The 24666-nt window shown below is 41.9% G+C and overlaps 4 protein-coding genes across 6 annotated transcripts in view; 2 read left to right on the forward strand and 2 right to left on the reverse strand.

Moving 5' to 3' along the window:
• The window catches only part of LOC117571282 (protein king tubby), a 30671-nt gene extending 27780 nt beyond the window's left edge, over nt 1-2891 (forward strand). Inside the window, exons 3-7 of one of the 2 annotated variants that reach the window (XM_034253344.2) lie at nt 22-295; nt 359-832; nt 1385-1575; nt 1637-1774; nt 1832-2890. In XM_034253344.2, coding sequence (XP_034109235.1) covers nt 22-295; nt 359-832; nt 1385-1575; nt 1637-1774; nt 1832-2101 — 1347 coding nt within the window. In that variant the 3' untranslated portion in view covers nt 2102-2890. Of the gene's footprint in view, nt 1-21; nt 296-358; nt 833-1384; nt 1576-1636; nt 1775-1831 lie in introns of both variants that reach the window. The other variant, XM_052005507.1, reaches the window with a different exon arrangement.
• A 579-nt stretch (nt 2892-3470) lies between these two features.
• LOC117572243 (protein O-mannosyl-transferase Tmtc3) lies at nt 3471-8514 on the reverse strand. Of its 2 annotated transcripts, none has more exons than XM_034254927.2 (4): nt 8389-8514; nt 5532-6938; nt 4693-5474; nt 3471-4626 (listed from the first exon to the last, which is right to left on the reverse strand). In XM_034254927.2, exons 2-4 carry the CDS (start codon nt 6715-6717, stop codon nt 3742-3744), a joined length of 2853 nt encoding a protein of 950 aa, XP_034110818.1. In that variant the 5' UTR covers nt 6718-6938; nt 8389-8514; the 3' UTR covers nt 3471-3741. The 2 variants fall into 2 exon arrangements, with proteins under 2 accessions (XP_034110818.1, XP_034110819.1); XM_034254928.2 differs by lacking the exon at nt 8389-8514 and adding an exon at nt 7196-7345.
• Nucleotides 8515-8833: 319 nt separating this feature from the next.
• LOC117572249 (protein mago nashi) lies at nt 8834-9543 on the forward strand. The gene is made up of 2 exons (XM_034254937.2): nt 8834-9215; nt 9286-9543. The coding sequence occupies exons 1-2, from the start codon at nt 8955-8957 to the stop codon at nt 9466-9468; spliced, it is 444 nt and encodes a 147-aa protein (XP_034110828.1). The 5' UTR covers nt 8834-8954; the 3' UTR covers nt 9469-9543.
• Nucleotides 9544-9576: 33 nt separating this feature from the next.
• On the reverse strand, nt 9577-24557 carry LOC117572242 (membrane-associated guanylate kinase, WW and PDZ domain-containing protein 2). Its single transcript, XM_034254925.2, has 6 exons — nt 24133-24557; nt 20693-21728; nt 13034-13211; nt 10827-12972; nt 10534-10756; nt 9577-10475 (listed from the first exon to the last, which is right to left on the reverse strand). Exons 2-6 carry the CDS (start codon nt 21489-21491, stop codon nt 10060-10062), a joined length of 3762 nt encoding a protein of 1253 aa, XP_034110816.1. The 5' UTR covers nt 21492-21728; nt 24133-24557; the 3' UTR covers nt 9577-10059.
• Between the last annotated feature and the right edge of the window lie 109 nt (nt 24558-24666).

A 24666-nucleotide genomic window follows, 5' to 3' on the forward strand; every position in this document is an offset into this window, starting at 1 on the left:
AACGCATTTTTGTTGTTACAGCGCCAGCTGATGGACGCTTACATCCGGCAGAAGCGCGCCTCGCCGGGAATGGTGCAGGCAAGTGACCTACAGATCAACCGGCCCATGTCCGGCATGCGAAGCAACAGCCGGGAGCTGCATGCGTACGATGGACCAATGCAGTTCATGGGCTCGACACAGAATCCGGATCAGATACTGAGCAACAATAGCGGCAGCGTCAACCTGTCGACCTCAGTCCACTCGAATCGCAACAATTCGAACAACTTGCGCAGCCTTAGCACCATCAATCAGGAAGGTAAGTCGTACTCACAAGTAGAGAGTTCAAAACTAGTTTTACTTAAAACTGCTCTTTATTTAGCCGACTTGATTGAAGAGATCTCGTCGCATGAGCTGGAGGATGAGGAGAGCAGCCCGGTGACAGTTGTTGAGCAGCCGCTGCCTCCGCTCAGTGCCAACTCGACACAATCGCAGCGCACTCGCTTGCGTCAGCAAAGCTTCAGCGATACCTTGGATGAAGATGACTACGCTAATCGGAATATCTCTAATGTTGCCCCAGTGCGTCCGGCTGGCATCAGTTCGTCCTACAAAGACGATGGTGAACTGGAGGGCAGCAATGGAGCAGGCAATGGCAGCGGCAGCGTTGGAGGAAGCGGCGAGTCCGAGGGCGATGTCATTGGCAACATTGATCAGTTCGTTATGCAACCGGCGCCGCAGGGAGTGCTCTACAAGTGCCGCATTACACGCGATCGCAAGGGCATGGATCGGGGTCTATTTCCCATCTATTATCTGCATCTGGAACGAGACTATGGCAAAAAGATTTTTCTTCTAGGTGGTAAGTTTCACAAACAAATTTTTGAATCATTATGTTCTGATATTCAAACTGAATTCAGAAGAAAAATTCTTAAATCATGATCGAAATTCTACATTATTTCTAAATTATAGACTCTTAAAATACAACAATATATGTATATCCATTTCATGAATGGAAAAATTTCAATATTTGAACCGACATAGCAAAATCTAATTTAAGGCTCAAAAATGGATAGAATATTTTTGAAAGATTGTTATTATGTTGCTTTAAATAGGTAGAAGAAACTTTCTCATTTCAGAATTATATGGTTATTACATGATCAAACGTTCTTAAATTTAGATTGATTTAAATAACAAGCAGTTTTTCCTGTTTTTAGAAAGTCATTTGTTTTCTATAAAAATTAAAAGATTCTTTAAGAAAGATTTTAATATTAAGCTGTAAAGTTGATCAATCGTAAAAATGAAGCCTTGTTTCAAGAATTTTTCAATATGAAGTTCTTCTCTCAAGAACATGATTCTTGTTTTTAGAACGTCCTTATTTCGTTCTATTTATTAATATTAAATTCATTCTAAGGACGCAAGCGTAAGAAGAGCAAAACATCCAACTATATCGTCAGCTGCGATCCCACCGATCTGTCGCGCAATGCGGATGGTTTCTGCGGCAAGCTGCGCTCCAATGTGTTTGGCACCTCGTTCACAGTGTTTGACAATGGCAACAAGGAGAGCACAGAGAGTCCTCGTCTCGATCTAGCAGTAATCATCTATGTAAGTCAATTGGTTTTAGCATTTGTCTATTTATTATTAATAATATATTTTGTTATTATAGGACACCAATATACTTGGCTTCAAGGGACCACGCAACATGACTGTGATACTGCCAGGCATGACGGAGGATGATCAACGCGTCAAGATCAGCTCAGCGGATCCCAAGCAGCAAGGCATACTCGACTTGTGGAAAATGAAGGTGAGTGCACTCACTTAATTTCATAATACTCCTTACTAACTAATCTTCTGCTCTTAGAACATGGACAACATTGTGGAGCTACACAACAAGACGCCAGTTTGGAACGATGAAACTCAATCGTATGTGCTCAATTTTCACGGTCGTGTTACGCAGGCATCAGTGAAGAACTTTCAGCTGGTGCACGACTCCGATCCAGAGTATATAGTCATGCAGTTTGGTCGCACCTCCGAGGATGTGTTTACCATGGATTATCGCTATCCTTTGTGCGCCATGCAGGCCTTTGCCATAGCTCTGAGCAGCTTCGATGGCAAGATTGCCTGCGAGTGAAGACGAGCACACACAAATTGTCCTGAATTCAAGGACTTTTCGCAGCACTTGCGATTGCCTTATTTATACTCACTCATTGTTTCAAGTAAATATCTGGAATAAAAGCAACTTTAATGTTCTTCTGGCATTTAAGAGTCACTCCTCGACTCCATCGAGAACTTCAGCCAGTTGCATATATCTTAAATATCTGTATATCTGTCAATTCACAACTCGAATTATATCTACGTAAATGCTGATATTCTCAGTAATCTCCCTCTCTAAATGTTTCACTGCTCAAACGTCAAGTGTATGTAGTATACTTAAAGATCTGTATTTAGCTATTCCGCAAATCTAGTCACCCGGCCTGGTAGATAACAAACCAAATATATATATGTATGTATATGTTTAGAGAAGTACATATATAGTAAAATTTATGAGATATTGTATATTGACGGCTAACTTCATTGTACCATTTATGCAAAATAAAAATGTGCTCACCGATTTTGTAAAACGGGAAATAATGAAAGAAATCAAAACAATGCAAAATGCATAAGAATTTTATAATTTGAATACAGCTGGCGAGCAAAACGAATATAAAAAAAATATATATATATATATATACTCGTAAGCAACTATTTATATTTATATGTATTGATGTGTATCATAAACGATTACTATTAGTCCATAAGAGAGCATTACTATTTGTGCCGAGCTCTTCTTACAATTAAGTCGGAATCTTACGTAGCATATAATTATATTTCAACATATATTTATGTATGTATTACGAATTAAGAAATTGTCAATAAAAATCAATACAAATCGAAATGCTATTACAAATAAATGGAATTTATTTAACGTAATACAAATTGTCTTTTATTAATTCGAAAAAACTAGCAAGAAAACTACTATCGACTCGACTGTGAGACACCCGAAAACAGCGCGGTATTGTTCTTAAAATATACTGAATTAATGTACTGCAAAAATACTAAAATAAGCCAAAGGCTTCATTTGATATAGTACTACATTCAAAATATACCTGATTATCAGCTAAATCAAAGAAAACTCATAGTAAATAGGCGTTTTTGTCCACACAAAAATATTTCTTTGACTTCTGCAATTTTTGTCTGATTCCACACAAATTTTCAAGAATTTCGAATAATTTTTTGATTTTTGTCGATTTTCGGTGGCGAAAGTGGGCGTATCAAAAATTTGAAACAAATCTGATATGGGAAGAGAAATTTCTTTATATTTTAAAAGGATTTCAATTTAGAAACAAAAGTTAAACTACAACTTTGGAATGTTTGGCATCAAATTTTCAATGAATTTAAAATCAATCATATCTTACCTATCAATATCCCATCTTTTAAAAGTTAATAACAGCTTTTCACCATTAAGTACATTTAGTTTTATTTAATGCCATTAAGTACAATTTCATTTGTATACAATAAATGCAGTATTTCGGCGTACGTCATTTGCTTAAAAACAACAATTGAAAATTATTTACAAAACAAGGTTCAGGTTGAGATTACGTAGTTTGTTACCAGCTAGTATTTCGTTATTAAAAACACGATCACTTCATTGGGATGATCAAATTAAAAAATGTCACTACTACTGCAAAATAATCACGATCTCACATTTACAAGGGCTTAGAGCAAGTGTTGCTATGATCGCGTTCGAGCTTTGTGCATGCCCCGACTATCTGGAAGCTTGTATTCGAGTGGATCGTAGTCCTCGTAGGCCAACTGTCGCTCGGGCGATGTATCAGGTAACTTGTTGATTTTCTGCAGGCGTGCAATGACAATCTGCAGATGCCGTCCGATGTAATCCTCGCCAGGTGCAAGACGCTGCGCGTATTGCAGGCATGCGGCCGCCTTGGCAAGCCACTTGCGCTCCACGAAGACCACACAGAGATTGTGCAGACCCTGAGTGTTGTGTGGCTCGTTCCGCAGTATGCTACGATAGCATTTCTCGGCAGCATCCAAATCCTTCATGTGATTGATGTAGATGTCACCCAGCAAGATCAGACCCTTCACATGCGTCGGATGGTGTCGTATCAATTGATTCAGAAACGGCACTGCATCCAATGGTCGCTTGGTGTCTGCCAGCAACAGCGCTAAGTTAAAGAGCGCGCTACGAAAGTCCGATTTGAGGTGAATGGCGCGCTTGAAGAATTGCTCAGCCTCGTCAACGCTGGACTCATCCATGGCCAGCATGCCCAGATTGAAGTACACTTTCTCGTTGTTGTCATCCCTTGCCAGCACCTGATAGAGACGTTCACGCGACAGTTGACGCGCCTCCTCGCCACCCAGCTCCTGCAGCAGAATGGCCGAATTAAGCAACGCCTGTTCGTGCTCCGGAAACAGTTCGATGGCCTTGTTGAAGTAGACGTGTGCCTGCTGGCTCTTGCCCTGCTCCAGAAACACGACCCCCAAATTGTAATAGATGTCGGCGTTTTCGCTGTCATAGAGCAGCGCCTGCTCGTAAACCTCTTGCGCCTGAGCTGTGCGATTCAGCTTCATTAGTATATCACCGCGATTGATGTAGGCCTGTTAAGGTTGAAACCAAATATGTTTAGAATACTTTGAAGCAGCACAAAAGCGGTCTCAACTCACCTGCACATAATCGCTGCGCATGCTGATGGCCTGACGGTACAGATGATCCGCCTCCTCCAGCCGTGTTTGGTTCTTGGCTATCAGATTGGCGAGATTGATAAACACATTCAAGTGATTGGGAGCAATGCGTGCATGATAGCTAACGCCAGGCTTGGCCTGCGGAAACAAAGCCTTGGCACGCACATACGCCTGCTCAGCCTCCGCATAGCGCTTCAGATTGTTGAAGGTACGACCCACGTTAATGTGGGCGCCAATATCATCCGCCTGTATGCGGACCGCCTGCTGGAAATACAACAACGCTTCCTCGTACTGTGCCTCGTTCTCCAGCGCGTGTCCCACATTGTTGTAGAGCTTGGCATTGCGTTGATTCACATGCACACCGGACATGAACAGTGAGTACTCGCTGCGCCAGTCCCAATTTCGTTGCTGCGTCTTCAGCGCATGCGACACCAGCAAAGCAACCAGCGCCAACTGTGCCACACGGCGTCCACTGCGGCTCCAACGCGACTGCAGCTGCTGATAGCCATAGGCAACCAGCAGACAATAGCCCATCGAGGGCATGTAGAGAATGCGCTCGGCTACGACGAAACCCACGGGAAAGAAGAGATTCGAGGCGGGCAAAAAGGGAAGCACCAGCCAGCCGAGGCACATGAGCAGTATGCGCGACTGTGGCAGATTGCGTGAGCAACACGCCTTAGCTGTGAGTGCAGCGAGTCCCAGAAAGGTGCACAACGTAGCCACGTTTCGCACATCCGCAAATCCCTCCAGCAGCGGAACAGTGCCTATAAAAGAAAATCAATTAAAGAATCTAGGAGAAAATATATTCAATCCAATCTTACCCATGGTCCAATCACAGCAGAGCAGCGATGGACACAACAGCAGCCAAGAGTTCAGATAGATGAGATAGCCATAGGTGAGCTGACGTATTGGGCTGGGAGCTGATGAGGCGGGATTGTCGAAGCGCGTAAAGATGGGCAGCTGGGAGCCCATCACGTAGACACGTCCCACGAGCAGCGCCACTGTCACACTGGCCAAGAAGGCCAATCGCTTCCATAGCGTTGACGACCAGCGTCTGCTTGGGCTGCCTGAGGATGGCGACGAAGTCTTCGCAGATGGCTGCTCTTCGAACAGACGCAGCACAAAGTTGCACAGATGCAGCGGTCGCAGTTGTTGCACTACAAACAGCTCGTAGACAGCACAGATACCGGCAACCGTGATGCCCTGCTCCTTGCACAGCATTGAGGCCAGCAGGCAACTGGCAAAGCACAGACACAGTGTTGGCCACTTCGTGCGACGTGCGGCACTCGTTGCATGCGCATAGCTGAGAAAGGCGCCTAGGTAGCAGATGGAAGAGAGCAATTCAGCGCGACCAACGACGCCAGTAACGGCCTCGGTGTGCACCGGGTGTGTGGCAAATAGGAGCGAGGCCACAAAGGCGCATGTGTTGAGCGAGCTGCTCGATAGGGTTGAGTGTGGTGTTGTTGTCGTCTCGTCACTGGGTTGCACTGCAACGCATTGGCGCAGCAAAAGGCGACAGACACGACGCCACAGCAAACAGACAGCGATGTGCAGCAGCAGGTTGACGAAATGATAGCCGAACGGCTCCAGAGCATGCAGCAAGTAGTTGAAACGGAATGTGAGCACCGTCAGAGGCCGATACGATTTGTGTGACTGCTCCTTGCGCATAGGCGTACCCCAGAAATCGTTGAGGAACACATTCTTCAGCGGTGTGCTCGGTCGCAGATCCTTGTTGTCTCTAATCGCGCTAATATCGTCAAAGACCAAACCGCACTGCGTGCTGTTGTAATAGCACACGATGCACGCAATGCAAATGCTCAGAAATTCGAGCAAATTTCGCTTGGAGCTGCTGCATTTCTCTGTTGTGTTATTGCCACTGCCACCACATCGGGCCCTCTTAGTGCTGCTGTTGCTCCCAGTCCGCTCTCTTGCTGTTGTTATTGCTGTTGCAGGTTGTTGATGTAACTGCTGCTGCTGTTGTTGTTGTTGGTTGGGGTTCGTTGACATGGTTAACTCTTGCGCGCGGTGTCTCTATTTCTGCCACTGACTCTGCCTCTGCCCTTCCCGTTACTTGCTGCGCTTTCCAGTACGTGCAGCGCCTCAATTCATGTATCCATAATTACTTCACGAGACCAAAATTGGAATGTTGTAAGCCAGCTGCCAAAGTTTGCTATGAATGTGTGTAAGTGTTTGTGTCCTTAAAGCGTATGAAAAAGCTTCTACATTGTCTGCAAAAAAAATATCAATATAAAACAATTGATTATTCAAATTTAAAACAAGAGGTATTTGTTAATAGTTATTAGTTATTCCTAATTTAAGCTATCATATCATTGGTCATCTAGTTTCTTAAATGTTTAATTTCAATATGATAATTTCAACTATACATGAAGAAATTATTATATACTATTAGCACTCTAGTTCCTTAAATGTCTGATTTCTAAATTAACTTAATAAATAAGTGTCAAACTTATCACAAACTACTTACCACACTTGCCACACTTACAGCAAGTTGCAACTAAGTGCTTACAATGTTTTCCCTTTTTTCTTCTTCAGCAACAATATTTTACTTGAATTTTCTTTCGACTGTTGTATGGCAAAGAACCCGGAAAAAATCAATTAATGCGCAACAAAGTAACTTCGCCCCGGTTACTGTCCTCAATACCAAATACCGACTGCAAACAGCAACGTCCCGAAGTTAACAAAGTTGTAACTGGCGCAGCAGCAACGTCGAAGTCGACGTCGATGGCGACGTCAGCAGCAACAGAGAGGCAGCAGCGACTGCCGGCAAAACTTGCACAGAGAGAAAATTGCAGTGCGAAGAAGTCAAGTAAATGAGAAAAAATGTATTACTGGGCGAGGCCAGGAAAGGTCAGAGCAGGGCAGGACATGCAGTTGGAGTTCATCGGTATGCGGATGTGTGGATGCAACATTTCCAGCAGAAGCAGCGACAACAATGTTGCACTCAATGTCATCGATTTTGTGGCAGCGGCAGCAGGCAGTCAAAACAAAACACCACCAAAGTAAACGTAATCACAAACGTCGCGCAAAGTAGAGAGAGCGACTGAGAGAAACAGTTAAGCAAACAAAAAGAGAGTGAGAGCGAATACACTCACGCATAAACAGTGTTGTGAGAGAAACTTTGTTGCACGACCGACATAATTCGCACGAAGGACGACGAATTGTATATGGATGGGGCACGTGTGCCGTATGCCGGCAACACAAGGAAAAGCTTGTTGATTTTTCCCGCCTTTTGCGGCGCATGCTCAACTCGAATCCTGGCACTTTCGTTTTTTGGTGACAACAACAGCACAAACACACTCATACACACACAGCCATATGGGCGCTCTCACGCGCCGCTCTTTCCAAAGTGTTTTTGTAAAATTACTTTGACCGAGATCCCTGCAACTTCGTCAAGGAAGCTGCTGCTGCTGGTAGAACATTGCTATCAGCCACCCCTGATTTATGCCGCGCGTGTTCTCTTTCCACACATGTACATTTTTGCGACGCCATTACATCGCAACTACAACAACAATGAAACCAAAAACAAGCCTATAAATGTTGTACATAACACGCACAGTTTGCATACTTTGTTGCAAATTATTGCAGTCTTTCACTACAATGTTGTCATTGAGTTCTAAATCACTTTTTACATACACTTTAACTGTGACCGTTGCTTACCGCATTAAATCCGCAAGTTATGGAGGTAGTTACAGCTAAATTAAATAAAGTTACATTTTAACACAAAATCAAACTCGGCTTTGGCCAATTTGTCTTTCCTATCAGCGTGACCACATCTTATGTCGTAAAATATACCAAGATAAAAATAACCACATTAGTTACCAGTTGGTTACACTTACATTGCTGCCAGACAATGATTGAGAATTGGCGCAACATTTTTAATAGAACGAATTTATTATTAAACACAAAGTCAAATAATATCTTTATAATAAAAATGTGTTTTTAAACGCAATAGATTCTTATTAAGAGAAAAAACTGTTAAATACAATTATTTTGGTCATATTCATGCTTGGAAATCGATATGCACAACCACTTATCGAATATTTAAACTTTGCCGATACCGGCATTTTAAGCAATATGACCATTCTGTAGTTTTTCAGTATATTTCCCCATTCAATTTGCAGCCACTCTTGTAGAAAGCAGCGTTTTGCAGAGAAATATTTTCGTTTTGGTAAATTTTGCAGAAAAAAAGAATTTACCGCAGTTAAACAGCAAAGAACAAAGCTATGTCAACCGAGGACTTCTATTTGCGCTACTATGTGGGCCACAAAGGCAAGTTTGGACACGAGTTTCTGGAGTTTGAGTTCCGTCCAGATGGCAAACTGCGGTACGCCAACAATTCCAACTACAAAAACGACACCATGATCCGCAAAGAAGCATTTGTACACCAGTCAGTGATGGAGGAGCTGAAACGCATCATTATCGACTCTGAAATAATGCAGGAAGATGATCTACCTTGGCCACCACCAGATCGCGTCGGCCGCCAGGTGAGTAATATGTCTTTCCATACAGTTACCGATTCCTAATAACCGTCTTGCATGTTCTTTATCGTTTTAGGAACTGGAAATCGTGATTGGTGACGAGCACATTTCATTTACTACGTCAAAGACCGGCTCATTGGTGGATGTTAACCGTTCAAAAGATCCAGAAGGCCTGCGATGTTTCTATTATCTAGTGCAGGATCTCAAGTGTTTGGTCTTCTCTCTGATCGGTCTGCACTTCAAGATTAAGCCCATATAATATCGAATAATTCACTGCTCCCCAAATGTATTCAACTCATTTTCTATAATAAACGCAAATATGTACAATAGCTGACTCATACAATTTTGTAATTCCATGATTTCTTAACTTGGTGAAGTTGTTGTAATATCATTTATTGAACAACATATTAAAAACGTATGGATAAAAAATATTTAAGTCCTTTACATTTGTACAATTTGTAAACTATGATTATGGTATGCGTGTATGGACAACTATTAAACTATATTCATATATACTGATATTTTCTATATATGCTTAAAAACGGATATATCTTACAGTCAGATTCAAGTTGGTTTAGAAGCTCTCAAGTTCATTTTGATTAATTACTTAACGATATACAATTGTTTTGTAAAAGAAACCAAGTTCTAAGGCTACGTAGATTCGCAAAATGAATGTATTGAATATGCTGATGGTTGATTTGCTTACTAAATTCAGTCTTTGGGGTTACTTAGCAGTTCTAAATTACGACTACGACACTGTAAAATGCTCTTGATAAACGCACATTTGACATTTAACTACTACGTGTAACTAGAGAAAGCTCTTGTAGAGCCGAATGCGTAGATCTCAGAGTCATAACTGTGGCTGCTGCTGGTGCAGGGCAAGTGTGGCCGCAATATTTGTGCTGGGACGCTCCAAATAGCTGCCAGGCATTGGTCCCAATCCCGGCATCTCCAGTTGCTGCAACTGTTGGTGTTGCTGCTGTTGTTGTTGTTGTTGCTGTTGTGACTGCGGCGCCTTCAGCAGGCTGGGCGATGCCTGGAGAGGCGTGTTGGATCCCAAACCGACGCTGCTGCCGCCGGGACTTGGACCACCCTCTTTTAGCGGACAACCGATGGTGAGGCGCACATGCAATCCCGACTCCTTGATCAGATTGACGACATCGCCGTGCGACATGCCTGCAATATCAATGCGATTAACAGCGATAATGCGATCGCCGACCTTAAGTTCACCACAACGATCTGCGGGACTGCCAGGAATCAGTTTGCCTAGGATTAGAAAAATATATTAGTATTTGTTGTTTCATTTACAAGGCGAGGCACTCACCTATTGTGGAACCATAGTAGTGGTTAGAGGACGAGATAATGACAAAGCCAAAGCCCTCGTTCTCGTGACGACTCACAATCACATCGTAGGGATAGCGACGCAGCTGTGCCAGCGGCGCCTGTTGCAGCAGAGGAGCACGACGACGACGCAGTATCATTGTGACCTGACCACGAACTGCAGACTCGCCCACCAGCGAGACAACTTTGTGGTGCGATGAATTGAGCTAAGTGAAGAAGAGAAGACAGTGAAGACAGTGAACAATAGTTTATGAAGTGAACTAGTTTCGTACTCACCACATTGATGCCATCGATGCTGAGTATCTCGTCACCTGTGGCAATGCGCTGATCATTGTCTGCCGCGCCACCGGGCACAATGTGGCCCACTGTCACCTGGGAGCCCTCCTCGGTGCCGCCGACAATGCGAAAGCCAAAGCCCATGGCCTGACGCTCCAGCGTCACCTCGGTGAGCTCACACTGATCCGCATCCTCCGAGACATCGAGCAAAGCGCCATTACGCCAGCTGGGCGAATGCTGCATCTGCAGCGGCATCGTCAACTGCTGCTGTTGAGCCTGCGGCTCCAGATTGGCAAATCCCACGCGTCTTCTATCGCTGAGCAGCTCATTGACACGCCGCTGCATACGCTCGTTCTGAATGTGCGCCGCCTGCATTGGCGAGTACTGACCAGGAGGCACAGTTGGGACTGCAGCTGACTGCTGCACGTAGTAGCCCAGCTGGGAGGCGGAAGAGGCTTGCTGGGGTCGTTGATAGCGCTGTGCTTGGCAGTCGTAGCAATAGCAGGACTCGTGATGCGCCAGAGGCAAGGGCAATGGTTGCATGCTCGGCGGCAGACCATAAATGGGATTGTAATTGCCGCCACCATCATCCACATCCACGTCCACGTCGACAACACCCTGGAGCGTGGCCTCGGCAAGGCGTTCGCTCAGGCGACTGACCATCTTGGGATAGGGATCCATGAAGGGAATGTCGTCGAGCTCCTGCAGACTGTTGTTCGATTTGCCCTGTGCCTGCAGGTGCAGCGCCTTATTCTCCGTTGTCGCCTCCACATCCGTTAGCTGCTGCTGCTGTTGTTGCAACTCATTGCTGGGCGTGAGGACGCGAGCACGTCGCGTGTCGACCAGCGGCGTCTTGGGACGCATGGGCAGCACCTCCTTGGGCTGTGTGCTGTACAGATCCGCAGTCGGTGTCTTGCTGCGAAACAATCCGCCGCCGGTGCCGCCCACAAAGTTCTTGCGCAGCTTGGCCACATTGCCCAGGCCCAGTTGATTGCTCTGGCTAGGGGCTGGCGGCTCGGGCGGCGTGCGTTGTATCTTAAGGGCTGTGGGCGTGGTTTGGCTGCATTCCTTGAGCAGCTCCACCACATAGAAATGCGGCTTGTTGCGCACATTGATGCCATTGATCTCGAGCAACACATCGCCCTCGAGCAGTTGTGTGCAGCAGTTGCGATCGAGAATCTTCTTCACAATCTGACCACAGGCGGAGTCCGCAATGGTGAAGCCAAAGCCCATGGAACCCTTCATAATGGAGAATGTATACAGCTCAGGTTTCTTCATCAGTATAAAGCCACTGCCAGCTGCCTTGCTGCCGCCTTCGCCGGAAAGATCCAAGAAATTGTAGTTGCCATCCATGTTGAGATCAACATTCAGGCGACGCTGCTTCTCCGCATCGCACGGCAAACCATCCACGGCCATGGTGGTTACCACCTCAGTGTTGGGATCATTGGGATCAAAAGGCAGCGGATAGCCACGACAAACCTCCAAGGCAGCCGTCTCTCCTGGCAAGATAGATTGGAAGATGTTGACCATGTCATGATGCGTATAACCAAGCACACAAGTGTCGTTCACATAAACCAGAACATCGCCTGTTTGCAGTTGGCCATCGAGCCAAGCTGGACCATTCGGCACCACAGTTTTGATCTGCAGAAACTCCTCGACATCGCTGCCGTTGCTGCCATCGCTCCCCACAATGGTGAAGCCCAAGCCTCGCGTCGACTTCAGCAGCGTCGTATTGATGCGCTGTCCCTGCAACTCCGCCGGATTTCGGGTGAATTTATACGGCAACTTGGACATGGGCAACGATGTGGGTGGCATCGGCGTTTGCATGGTCGCCGCATCTAGTGCCGCTGTGGGTGTCTTGGAGCGTTGCTGTGGCTGCTGCGGTGGCAGTTGCGATTGCTGTTGTTGCAGCTGCAACTGCTCCTGTTGCTGTTGTCGTTGCTCGGCCGCACGACGCTTTGCCTCTAGCACTGGATTCTCGTACTGCGTGCGGCGATTCACATGATCGATAAAGTACATGCCATACATGGAGTCCTCGATCTTCTCCCAGCCATAGGGCAGCTCGTCCTCACAGCAATCTTCCAGCGATTTCTTCTGATACTTCGAGAGACGTGGATCCAGCCAATGCGAGGTGCCTGTATTGTGGCTACAGAAGGAAATTGTAATTGAATTAGTTGCACTTTATGAATGGGATTAATTGTACTTACTCTATGAAGTACAACTCGCCACGCTCCGTGTAAGCTGTCTCCCATTTGGGAGGCAGTGGTCCAAGACCGTCGCCGGGATCTTCGTGGTTCGTCGGATTGATCTCTGGTCCACCGCACTCGCTGCCCATGCTGCTGCCACCACCTTCGCCATTGTAATACGTATTCTGCAGCAGGTTTTCTATGGGAAGACATAAGGAATATAAAATTGTATTAAAGTTGAGATGAAGTAAGGGTTAATTGATTTTATAGATCAGTAAACTGTACAAACAGTGCTGATAACAATGATATCTACTGTTTCAAGTTATTGAGAATACTCATCTAATTTCCAATTTTTCTTGGAAATAGATTTGTTCTCTCCTTATTAAGATATTTTCTTTCTTTTGGTACTAAATTTTAATGTCTTTTCAAATCACGATAGGTAAAACACAATGATTCCTAATTAAGTGTTAGAATTTCAGCCTTGGTGACTTTCTACCGAAGATCAAATAAACATTACAATCGAAGAGAATTCTTTGTTATGCGTTGTTTTTAACGACTGCTTGGGAAATTAAGCTGCTTAAAATGCAACACAATGTAATTCTGATAGGTCGATAAATGTTATATTATATTAAATATGTTATATTCATATTATTGTATTACACATATTTCTTCTTACTTCCTCAAATTTTAGGGAACCATTTTCGGAAGAGTAATAAATTCAAATTATATAAAAAATGCGAAGACTATATAGAATATTATATTAAAACTTGATAGAAAAGTTTCCTTTGATATTGAACTATTTAACTTAACTATTTCATTAATAGCATAGCTTCCCACGATTAGAACACCGTCAAAATTCAGAAAACTGAACTATTCCCTCAAATGTAGTCGATCAATGAACCTGACAACCAATAAAGCCAATAAAACTAACCTCAAACCGGATATGTTTGTGTTCGGTTCACAATCAGCGTTTGGTTGAATGATTCGTCGCCCTAGCCAAAGAGTTTTGCTGTGCAGCGAGCCGAAAATACTTGGCTCCCTTCTGGCTATAGGACGTGGCTGCTGCTGCATTGGACTCGACTCGACTCGCACTCAAGGGCCAATTTGCTACTGCAGTGTTGAGTGAACCGTAAACTGTTTTGATGCCAGCCAAATAGACAAAGAAGTCCGCAGTCCGAGCATTATTAACCAAACAGCTTAATTGCGCTTATGACCTAGTTGTAGCAGCAACTGTATTGATTAACTACAGAGCAGGAAAAATCAGCTAAATGACCCAGACTTCGAATAGTATGCAAACAGTGCTCAGTAACTAGGAAATGAATGGTGAATGGAGAGAGATCGAATGGAGAAGTCATTGGACCGACGATGACTTAATGTGATGCAAAAAATATGCTGTTCATTAAAATAGAGGCGCAGGCTTTTAATGTAACTGCGATCGAGCTGTCGTCGAGTCATCTGAGCTCAGCCATCGTTAGCCCATTTATAGAGAACTGGCCCATATATAGAGAGTCGCGCATTATTCATATTCATATCGTTCGACCAGACAACGCACACTCGAAGCTCATCGCAAAAAATCAACTCATCGTAACGAATGCGAATCATTTGCATAGCAAAAGATAAATATTTATATGTGCCGTTTGCCAGCTGCTGCTGCTGCACAAAGGGCAAACAGAGAGGAGAGGTATAGGCAATGTGAGCGATAGAGATAGAGAGAGAGGGCAGTTGGAGATGGGAGTCTTATCAAAGGCGAGCGTCGGTAAACGGTAAAAGCGCTTCGTGTTCGATTCACGTTAGGGGCAACTAACGCAAATAGAAGCTTCAATGTATAAGAACTTCACACACATATCCATCTCCCTCTTTCTCTCTCTCTCTGACACTGTTTGTGTGTGTGAGTTTGACTGGAGGCTGCATAATCCAGAAAGTGTGAACGAACGAGCCCAAGCACGGAAGTTGTTGGCGCTGCGCTTCTTTTTTTCTTTTTTTTTCGCTGTGGCACAGTTTACTTTAATATTTGCCCCTCCACCCGCTGCCTCCCCCTTGGTTGTGTACACATATTTGTGGAGCAGGCGAGAGGCGACGAACCCAACCCAGTATTGGGATCGCCAGATGTGGCACAAAAATACAGTTCTTTTTATTACCGAGGGCTCAATGAAAGCGAACCAGGTAAGAGTCTGTTATAACATGCCTCTGATAGCCGAGTCGTGATAACACATTTAAAACTGCGTGAGTCGCTGATGTCGTGACACGAACATTGCAACGATTGCGTGCTCACATCAAAATTACAGTAATGGCGAAAATATTCAGAGCACTTTAGTTCAACACACCAAAAATACGAGTATGGAAATATTAGACCAGGTTTAAAATGTTAAACGTTCATTAATGTATAATATTATTCATTGAGAGACAGTAAAAAAAAACAAATTCGCAATAAAACAAAAGATAAACCAAACATGTTTGATAAGAATTATTTAACACACATTTTGAAAAGTTTAAAAAGCAAAAGATAAACTAGAGTTAATTAAAATTGAAGCACAGATTTAAAAGTTATATAAAACTGAACTGGCAAATAAATTCCTCTCCTAAATTATGAACAAATGTTACAGGAGAAATGGGAAGGGTAAAAAAACTGCATTTTTAAAGAAAACTGCTTTTAGAGATTTCAAATTAGGTTTTTTTCTTAAAACAATTAAAAACTATACATTTATCACACAAAAACTATTAAGAGAAGGAGAAAAATTGAATTTATCTAGTAAGCAAACGAAATGTTTAACAATTTCATATCACTATTAATCGGAAAATAATTATTATGATAGTTGTTTGCCTACAGCACATTCCAAAGATAGTGGAAACATGGTTCCGTAATTATCTATTAGTTGAAGTGTCTATTTGTTTGCATTTTGTGTTTGCACATCTCTATTAGTTCTGAAATTTCAGTATCTTCGGCTACTGTTCAGTTTGCACTAGTTATCTATTTCTCTAGTTTTTGGTATCTATGCAAAATAATGCTTATCTTACTTTTGCTGTGCACAAGATAAATAGAGAACTCGAAACCTTGAAACAAAAAACTTCATCAACATAAAACAGTTGAGATGAGTTAGAAACTAAAGACGAAAGAATACAAACAACAAAAAAGAGAGAAAGAAGAGAAGTCGGCTCATCTATTCGATGCCAATCTAAAAGACATTAAAAGTTCTATTGTATTTGGACGATTACGAGCACTGATCTTCTGTTTAGTATACAAGTTTAAGAGCGCGTTTCTCGCTGGGATTTGCTTTCTTTTGGAAGTCAATGAACTGTTCATAAATAACATGTTGCTTCAATTGTTGCCTCGCCAGTGTTGCATGCCCCATCTGTAAGTTTCTTTTTGGGGCGTGTCTTGCTGTTTATATTTAGCTAGCTTGAGAATGCATTGTTGCCGGATCTAACAATGAGTCCAAGTTGCAAACGAATTGCAATCTGGAATTGCAGTCGCATCTCTCAAAGTTCTCGAATCTACAATTAAGCACAATTTTTGCGTGATTATCGTTTCGTTGTCAATCAGGCTGCAGAAGTCAAGACTTCACAGTCTGCGGTCTGCAGACGAAACCTCTAATTATGAGTAATGGATGGATGTATTCTTTGACAGCTAAACAAACTTCGAAGGTGAATCGCTTGACTGCAGAGTATGAGTCACTTTGCATTCGTGCCAGCTTGTGGGAAATTCCAATATAATTTCAACAAAAAAAAAAAAGAAAACAAAACGTAAGCTTGACTCATGGATACCTGGCATATTTAACTGATTGAAAAGATAAGCACATAAGAAAAAAGAAATGTTCTTAGAAATGGTTTTACATTAAAGCTGAACGCATACAATATGTGACGGCATTTCTTTAAAATAGATAGTCTGGTATATTTTGTAGTCTATAGTATTTTTTGAATGAGGGAGTCTAGTATATTTTGTACTATATAGTATATTTTTAATGTAGTTCAATATCGATCTACCAAACTAACTCTCAAGAATATCTTAGTATTTTTCGTATTAATTCGGTATATCGACTGATAATCTAGTATATTTTGTACTCTATAGTATATTTTAAATGCATTACTATGTCGATATACCAAACCTTCGGATTGTTTTAGTATTTCTCGGTACATTGATTCAATATATTTTTCGAATATGGTTTTAATGAAAATGGTTGCCAGGTATCTAACAATAGAGCACACTCACTGGTAGCTTTTTTACTCGTTTTAATAAAAAATAGATCAATAAAGTCACCTAAATTTAAAATGGTCATTAAGCTATATACACCATGCAATATTCAGGGACCGGGTATTCAAAATAAAGTCGGACAAAGGAGGGTCACTTCCAAAGAACTTTATTTCTATAGGTGCCTTTAGGCAGGCGGCATAATCAATTTGTTATTCATAGCAGAAGCGAGTGAGTGCACTTCAATTAAGTGCAACTAACAATTTAGTGAGGTCTGGAGCTGAAGTCTTTGGCTGCCGGTCAAATCTATTGAAAAAGAGATGTCGAAGCTCTCTCTTCGCATGTGCACAATATAATTAGTGTCATTGAGCCGGGCCAAATGTGCTCCACTTCAGTGGAGACATCACTTGAAGGCAATGTCTTTGTTCTAGAGAGAAGCAAGACTGCAGCTGATTCATCATTCGTTGGGGTTTGTGGCAGTCGCCCTAATGATTGCATCTAATTGGCTTTTGCTGCTTCGTTAACTTGGCTTGCACGAAGTGCCCAAGACCTTTTTGTTGGTTTCCTTTTGCATGTCACAATGTTGTCGTAATCAAGAAATTAATAATCGCATCATATGACGCGAATGCCAACGCCGGCGTCGTCGTCGACGTCGTCGGTTCTGCTAATTGACTCTGACGTGACGCGTAAATGATAAGGCGCAACGTAGCGCGATGTTGCAAGGTGTTTCCTCGTGGGTGACCGCCAAGTTCATTGCCATCACTGGTGCATATACAGTGGCGTCTCATTCACCACCAACCGCATTATCATTAGCATACAGACTCGGTTTCAGCTCAACCAATAAATTCACACATTTTACGGGCAACGCAAGAAACGCGCTAATAATTAAACTGAGGTAAACTCTTGAGTTGTTAGCAAAGCTATAACAATGCTATAGCCATCAAAAACAAACAAACAAGAGACAGACAGACAGATGGACAGACGGACAGCTCTATTGAGTCACTCGCCACTTGCCCAACTTCCGTTGGAAATAGCTTTTTCTTTTGAAAATTGCCCTATTTTGGCTTTGTTTTACATCGTCCGCTCTTTGGCCTTAAAGTGGGTGTCGTCTTCTGGCTACGCAAAACGTTGTGTTCAACATGTTAATCAAGAGCGTTTAACCAATTGCCCACTCCACGCTTTGAATTAGTTTTTAAACTATAAATATCAATAATTCGCCACGCCTAACCGCCCCCAAAAAACAAAATATCCATCCACACATCGAGCAGCTGCTCACATGACATGTGGGTCGACGATTTGGTTTGGTTTTGGCTTTGGCGTGAACTCGTTTTGCTTATCCGTGGTTTGGCTTTGGGTTTCATGAATGAACATCTGTGTCTCACAGTCTCTCTGTCTCTGTGTGTGGATGTAAATGTGGTTAACCCACTATCACAATAATTTACTACGACGCCTTGCAAAGCTATTTAATTCGATGGCAAGTGGATTTGTCAAAGAATGTGCCACTTGACGCGGAATTGGAGCAAAGTTTACTCGGGTATTTATTGCTCTCTGTCATCGGCAATGTGCTTTAATCCGGCTGAAAGAAATTGACCAAAGCTCTGCAAAGTTCAAGTAAAAGAAAGAGACATAGAGACAATACATTGAAAGCGAATTGTTTAGCCGTCTTAGAACGCGGTAAGACTGAAAAGAAGACCTACAAGCAGAAGTGAGAAATGGGTTTGTCTTACAGCTGACCCTTTGTCTTTACATTTCTTTTTATTTATTTTTAGTTGAGCATGACGTGTAAACAATTGGCACGTGGCGGCTGAAACAACAGCAACAGAGGCAACAACAAAGCAGCAAAACAAAAGTAAAAGCAAAAGCCGTAAAACAAGCCGAATCAATTGAACTTTTACGTTCACACTTATTGCTCAGCCGCCCCGTTGCGCCTTGCCTTGATTCGACACTCGACTCGCTGTGGCAAGTTGAATTCATTTCTTCTCACCCCTGCCACAGGAGGCAGTTGCACATTTACTCTCAACTCTGTGGCATTCAAAGTGCATTAGTCGAATTCGTATCATGCGGTCGCCATGTGGGCGGAAATGGAAAAAGATGGACGATATTTGGTTGTTATTTGGACCGGAATGATTAACAGAAACTGCAGCAAAAGAACTACATCAGACGCAGACTAAGCAAACCATTTATTTAGGCAAATGTGGGGAGATGTCTGGCACTCTCTATTTGGGATTAGCAAATTAAAAGAGAGTGCTTGACTTTTGAGTGAAAATGCATTAAAATAAATAGATTTAAAAGCTTGACTTTTAAGTAGAAATGTATTCAAATAAGTTGATTTTAAATGCGTTTTTTCCCTCGTTTTATACATTTAATTACTTTTTTGTGGTATAACCTTGCGAAAAATTAAGTTAAGCCCTTTGTCTATCCATTTTAAATACTAAATGAGTATGAAGTTTTCTCAGTATTTTGTTTTAAAAATGGATTTTTTAATAGTTTTATTTTCATTTAAAAAGAATGAGAAAAGAGTTGATGAATGCTAAAACCAATTTGACTTTATGAGTACGCTGAGCCCCATTTAACTTTATAAGAACGCTATCAATAGGTTTGAAGCTGTAGTAATCTTAAGGTCCACTTCAGATGAGCACTTTTTAAGTGCTAATTTAAAAAAAAAAAAAAAAAAAAAAAAAAAACGGTCTCTCGTGTAAACCTACAAAATTTTTGAGTGCCCGTGAGAGAAAGAACCTGATCGATGGAAGCCGAATGCATTCTATTGCTTGGCTTTTAATGATTGAGGTATACAAATGAATGAATGTGGGTGATTATATTAATGATACTTTCGAATTTATTAAAACAAAAGTTTGTTGCTTCCGCCACCAGCATAAATTGTCATACTTTTAAATACATTATGTATTTGTTTTTTTAATCTTTTAAAATAAAGAAATAGACGAACTTAGCCATATTGGTCTTTAAAACCAAAAATGCATATTTTCATTTTTTTTTATGTGATTGAAAATATCGTAAAATCCTTAAAGCAAGTGAAATAAAAGGTTTGCAAAAGGGTTTAATAATATGTATTAATAGCAGAGCAACTTAATTAAATATTTCTTTTTCCAATGACTGTCCTACAGTTTTATTAAAACTATACAAAGTTTTGCAAAGTAGTTTTCTGGCTATACCCAAGCAAATATCATTAGAAATGTGTATGAAGATGTTCTTTAGGTTTTTTTTTTGTCAAGACTAGAATGACAATACAATTATACATCTCTCTCTCTTCCATCGGCATCTCTGAAGTAAACCTAACTAACTCCATATGAGTGCTGTCAACAAGTTAGATATAAGTAATATTAGATATTACACACTGACAACAGGGTGTTAATAGCAATGAACAGACGTATAGTTAAGTTAACCTCATAGCTAATGCCAGTAATTTTTATTTGATGGCACAGCAGCCACCTTCATTAAACCTTAATATAAAATGACATCATCGATTGGTTGCTTACCCTTGCTTCCCTTCAAGATGCTGCGTCCGCTGACTGCGCCGCCGTTAACTCCAATAATGTTGCCGCTGCTGCCGGTGATGATGTTGTTGTTGCCACTCCCGTTGCCATTGCCATTGCCAATAAACTGACCGGACACTTGGCTGTTGACCGATGAGGTGCCACCAAGTGAGGCGACATCTTCGCGTGACGCGTGCAGCGATGCGGCCTGCGACTTCTTGATGGCGGGTGGCGGCAGTCCAAGGGGCGGGGCAGGTGCCAAGGCGGCCATCGGTGGCGTTGCCTTGTGCATGGCATAACCGTTGCCATCACTGTGACTGTGGCTGTTGCTGTTGCCGTTGCCAGTTGCAGTTAAGTCGTTGACGTCGTTGCAATTGAATTTGTTGCTGTGGTTGTTGCGGCTACTTCCGTTGGCAAGGTTAGAATTTAGACTTGAGTTTCCGTTAAATGTTGCAAAACTGGTTGATGCCATAGCCACAGCTGTGGTTGTTGTTGCCACCGCTGCTGATGTTGTTGCTGCTGCTGCCACAACAGGATGTCCATGTGGATGTGAATGTGTGTGTTGGTGGGAAGCATTTAGCACAACTGACGGTGGCGCCAACTGTTGCTGCTGCGGTTGCTGATAATAATGACTGTTGAACTGTTGCTGCTGCTGCTGATGTTGCAACATTAGATAATCGCTCGACGCTGGCGCTGCCGTCGTCGCCTTTGCACCGCTTTTAATCACCGCAGCTGCCACTGCACCACTCGCTGCTGCTGCTGCTGTCGCTGTTGTTGTTGTCGTCGCTGTTATTATTGGCATCTTGGCCACGATTTTTTGAACGAGGTCGAAAGTTGCTTCGTTTCGCGATTTATCCGCTTTTTTTTTTGTTTTGTTTCACTTAATCCGCACTCATTGCCATCGCAATTAGAATAGTTTAATATATTTGTATCGTTTGGTTTAATTATTATCTCGTGTTCGCTGCGTCATTGGGTTTGTCATCAAGCATTCGAGTATCTCACACCATCATCACATTTTATTCACTGGGCATTGGAAAAGCTGCAAAGAACGCAAAAACCGGATGGCAAAAAAAACATTATGAAAGAGTGACAAAAGCAGTTCGACTAGCAGATACTCTACGATCTAAAGGAAAACAACAAAAACTGTGTTTTTTACTGCTTAACATATTTCGATAATGTTGTACGACGAATTGCAAGTGAATCGAAAGAATCCATAAATTTCAACATTAAAACTTAAAGTAAACATTTGAAAATTAAATCGTTCAAAGGAATTAATACACAAACGTCATTATTTGTGAATTGAATTTCTTAAACCAAAAATAATCTTCTCTTTTATTATGATTCTTAAATTTTCGATTCTTTAACAATTTCAATGATATTTCTCAATACTCTACTAAATAAAAAGATTACTACAAAACAGACGCAAAGGAATGAAAAAAAATTATCAATGGGATCTATTAATTTACATACAATATATTAAAGTGTAAAACTTGAATTTTTAAAAAAGCTTATATGAAATATGGATTTGAACACTTTAATGATATACAAAATATATCATGCTACCAATATAAATTCTTTTATTGGAATTTTGTGATCTTTGAAGAATTATGCAAAATGAGGAGTGTGCGACAATAATCATTATATCGATGTCTCTATAAAAAGCGATTTTTGAAAAGAACACCAAAATTAAATATGGTTTCATTAGCCATAAATATGTCTCAATTCTAAACCAATTCTAATCAAAATACTCCTAACTAGCACCTTTTAAAGACTTTTGCGTCATATTTAGATATTTCCCCTAAATTCTTCCATTTCCGAATATGGTAAACAAGCCGAAATGTTATTCTTTTCCCCTTTTTGTTTTTTGAATATTCAAAACTTTTGAGTCATGCAAAGCGATTATGAATAACGAAAATGAAGGAGAAAATTAACTGTGCGAAATAAAGGGGCACGGAATAATATTAAATTCCTCAAGCGAGAAATGTACTCCAATAATAATAAAAAAAAAACGAGAGAAGAGAGAAGAAAAGAATAAAATTGAGAGGCACACCAACATCGAGTGTAGGGAACTGTGGTAACAATCACCAGCAAAGAATGCCAGCAACACAAACAACAACACCACCAACAACAACAACGGCAATAAAGAGAACAACAAAGGCGAGAAACAAGTTTTCATTCCATGCCACCAGATCGACCAGTCAGACATGATGCCACAAACAACAACAGCAAAGGTAACCCCCACATATAAGCACACACACACATATACTATGTTTATGAGTAAGTGTGTGTATGTATTGGTGGTGGCAACTGCACTGCACTTGCCACTAGACGCAGTTGCAGGATAGTTTAGTACTGGGAAAACGAGTCGATGCCGCGAGACGCCGCGAGAGTTGTTGCAACACAAGGAGATCCTATGGTCAGCGCTTGGATCGCTGACTGTGATGCACGTTGCACGTTTTAAGCTGCTGGCCACCTGTCGCCAAACCCGAAAAGGCGAAAAGTGCACGTACCACGAGTGTGGCAGAGAGGTGCAAACTTTCCACTGAAGCGGCGCCACAATAACTTGCAAGTTGCTGCTGGGCGGCAACAACACCGCAACAGCAACCGCAACCGCAACCGCAAAAAAAAAAATAAACGAGAAACGAGCGAAAAAAAAACAACAAAGTAAACTGCAGACCATAATTTCACTTCATGGGAGAAATTTATCATTAACGTTTTTTAATTATAAGCGTCGTTTACTACGCTGGCTTTTTATGTTGACAATAACATTGTTGTTGTTATAGTTGTTTGTGGATGATGCGCCAAGGTGCCGCTTTATTTATATGGGAATTAGCGGTGGCCGTCACTCAAGTCTACTATATGATTATGATTAAGTGGGCAGCTAACAAAAAAAACTAACTGAAACTAAAAATACAACTTTGCATATTTAACAAACGTGTGCACTTAAATTTCCCTCACACACATGTGAGACATATGTATGTAAGTATGTACAAAAACAAGTGCGAGTTCGTAATTGCAATCAATCACAAATGTAATCCACTTTCTATGTGTGGAATGCGTGTGGATTGTGAAAATATGAGTGAAAACTGTTGTCACAGCGTAAACACCATTTGCAATTGTTGTTGTGGACTCGCCAACAATAACAACACCTAAACAACAAATCACTTTCATTCTTCGCACCTCTCTTTTTTTATTTACTTCGATTTTCGCAGAGATCGATCAAAACAAATGCAGGAGCTGCAACAGCAGGCAAAAGCACTTTCCATTTCGGAGCATTGAATACCACAAACACACACACACATACACAAGCGCGTTTCCAAATTGAGCGGACACACGCACACGGACAGGCACAGACACACTCGCACAGGCAACAGCTACACAGCTACGGCTTGTTAAATGCGATAATATGGATATGTTTGAACTTGTTGCCTTTGTTGTTGTACCTTCTCGCTGAGAAACGCGCTACACCTGCGCCGAAGATAGTACTCCAAAATAAACTTGCCGCGAGACGTTTCGCGTTTTCATAGACGCACGAATTAATTTAATTATTGTTAAATGTCGTTAATAGACTGCACTGCATTGTTTTTTCACATGCACACACATTTCATTTTTCCCGCTGTAAAGGTTTCGAGTGACGGTCCAAACATGCGCGGCGCGACCGTTTCAAGCAGAATCTCAACAACAACTAAACAATCTTTTGCGCGATAGTATCGCGACTCAGTTGCGTGTATACCTGTTGCTTCACACAAAACACCAACACATACACTTGCAAAAGATATTGGTTGAAAAATGCAAGACAATTATAAAACGCAAAAAAAAATATCACTACGCAATAAACATAACCGAATAAATGCACTATTTTATAAATGCAAACCACAAAACAACCACAGCGGCAACTAATGATCTATCACGCACGATAGCAATGCACTCAATATTTTTGTGGTATCGATATTATGAGGCACTTATCGATAGCCATT

The sequence above is a fragment of the Drosophila albomicans genome, chromosome 3, assembly GCF_009650485.2.
Source record: "Drosophila albomicans strain 15112-1751.03 chromosome 3, ASM965048v2, whole genome shotgun sequence".
In the NCBI taxonomy this organism is placed as follows: Eukaryota; Metazoa; Arthropoda; class Insecta; order Diptera; family Drosophilidae; genus Drosophila; species Drosophila albomicans.

What these genes read in the sequence shown, in the direction of transcription:
- LOC117572243 (XM_034254927.2), bottom strand. Translation starts at nt 6,717, where the DNA reads ATGTCAACGAACCCCAACCAACAACAACAACAGCAGCAGCAGTTACAT. An exon ending in CTGCTGTGATTGGACCATGG is followed by an intron (nt 5,475 to 5,531) that starts GTAAGATTGGAT and finishes TTTCTTTTATAG; the next exon opens with GCACTGTTCCGCTGCTGGAG. An exon ending in TGCGCAGCGATTATGTGCAG is followed by an intron (nt 4,627 to 4,692) that starts GTGAGTTGAGAC and finishes CAACCTTAACAG; the next exon opens with GCCTACATCAATCGCGGTGA.
- LOC117572249 (XM_034254937.2), top strand. Translation starts at nt 8,955, where the DNA reads ATGTCAACCGAGGACTTCTATTTGCGCTACTATGTGGGCCACAAAGGC. An exon ending in CAGATCGCGTCGGCCGCCAG is followed by an intron (nt 9,216 to 9,285) that starts GTGAGTAATATG and finishes TTATCGTTTTAG; the next exon opens with GAACTGGAAATCGTGATTGG.
- LOC117572242 (XM_034254925.2), bottom strand. Translation starts at nt 21,491, where the DNA reads ATGCCAATAATAACAGCGACGACAACAACAACAGCGACAGCAGCAGCA. An exon ending in CATCTTGAAGGGAAGCAAGG is followed by an intron (nt 13,212 to 20,692) that starts GTAAGCAACCAA and finishes GTCTTCCCATAG; the next exon opens with AAAACCTGCTGCAGAATACG. An exon ending in GGCGAGTTGTACTTCATAGA is followed by an intron (nt 12,973 to 13,033) that starts GTAAGTACAATT and finishes TTCCTTCTGTAG; the next exon opens with CCACAATACAGGCACCTCGC.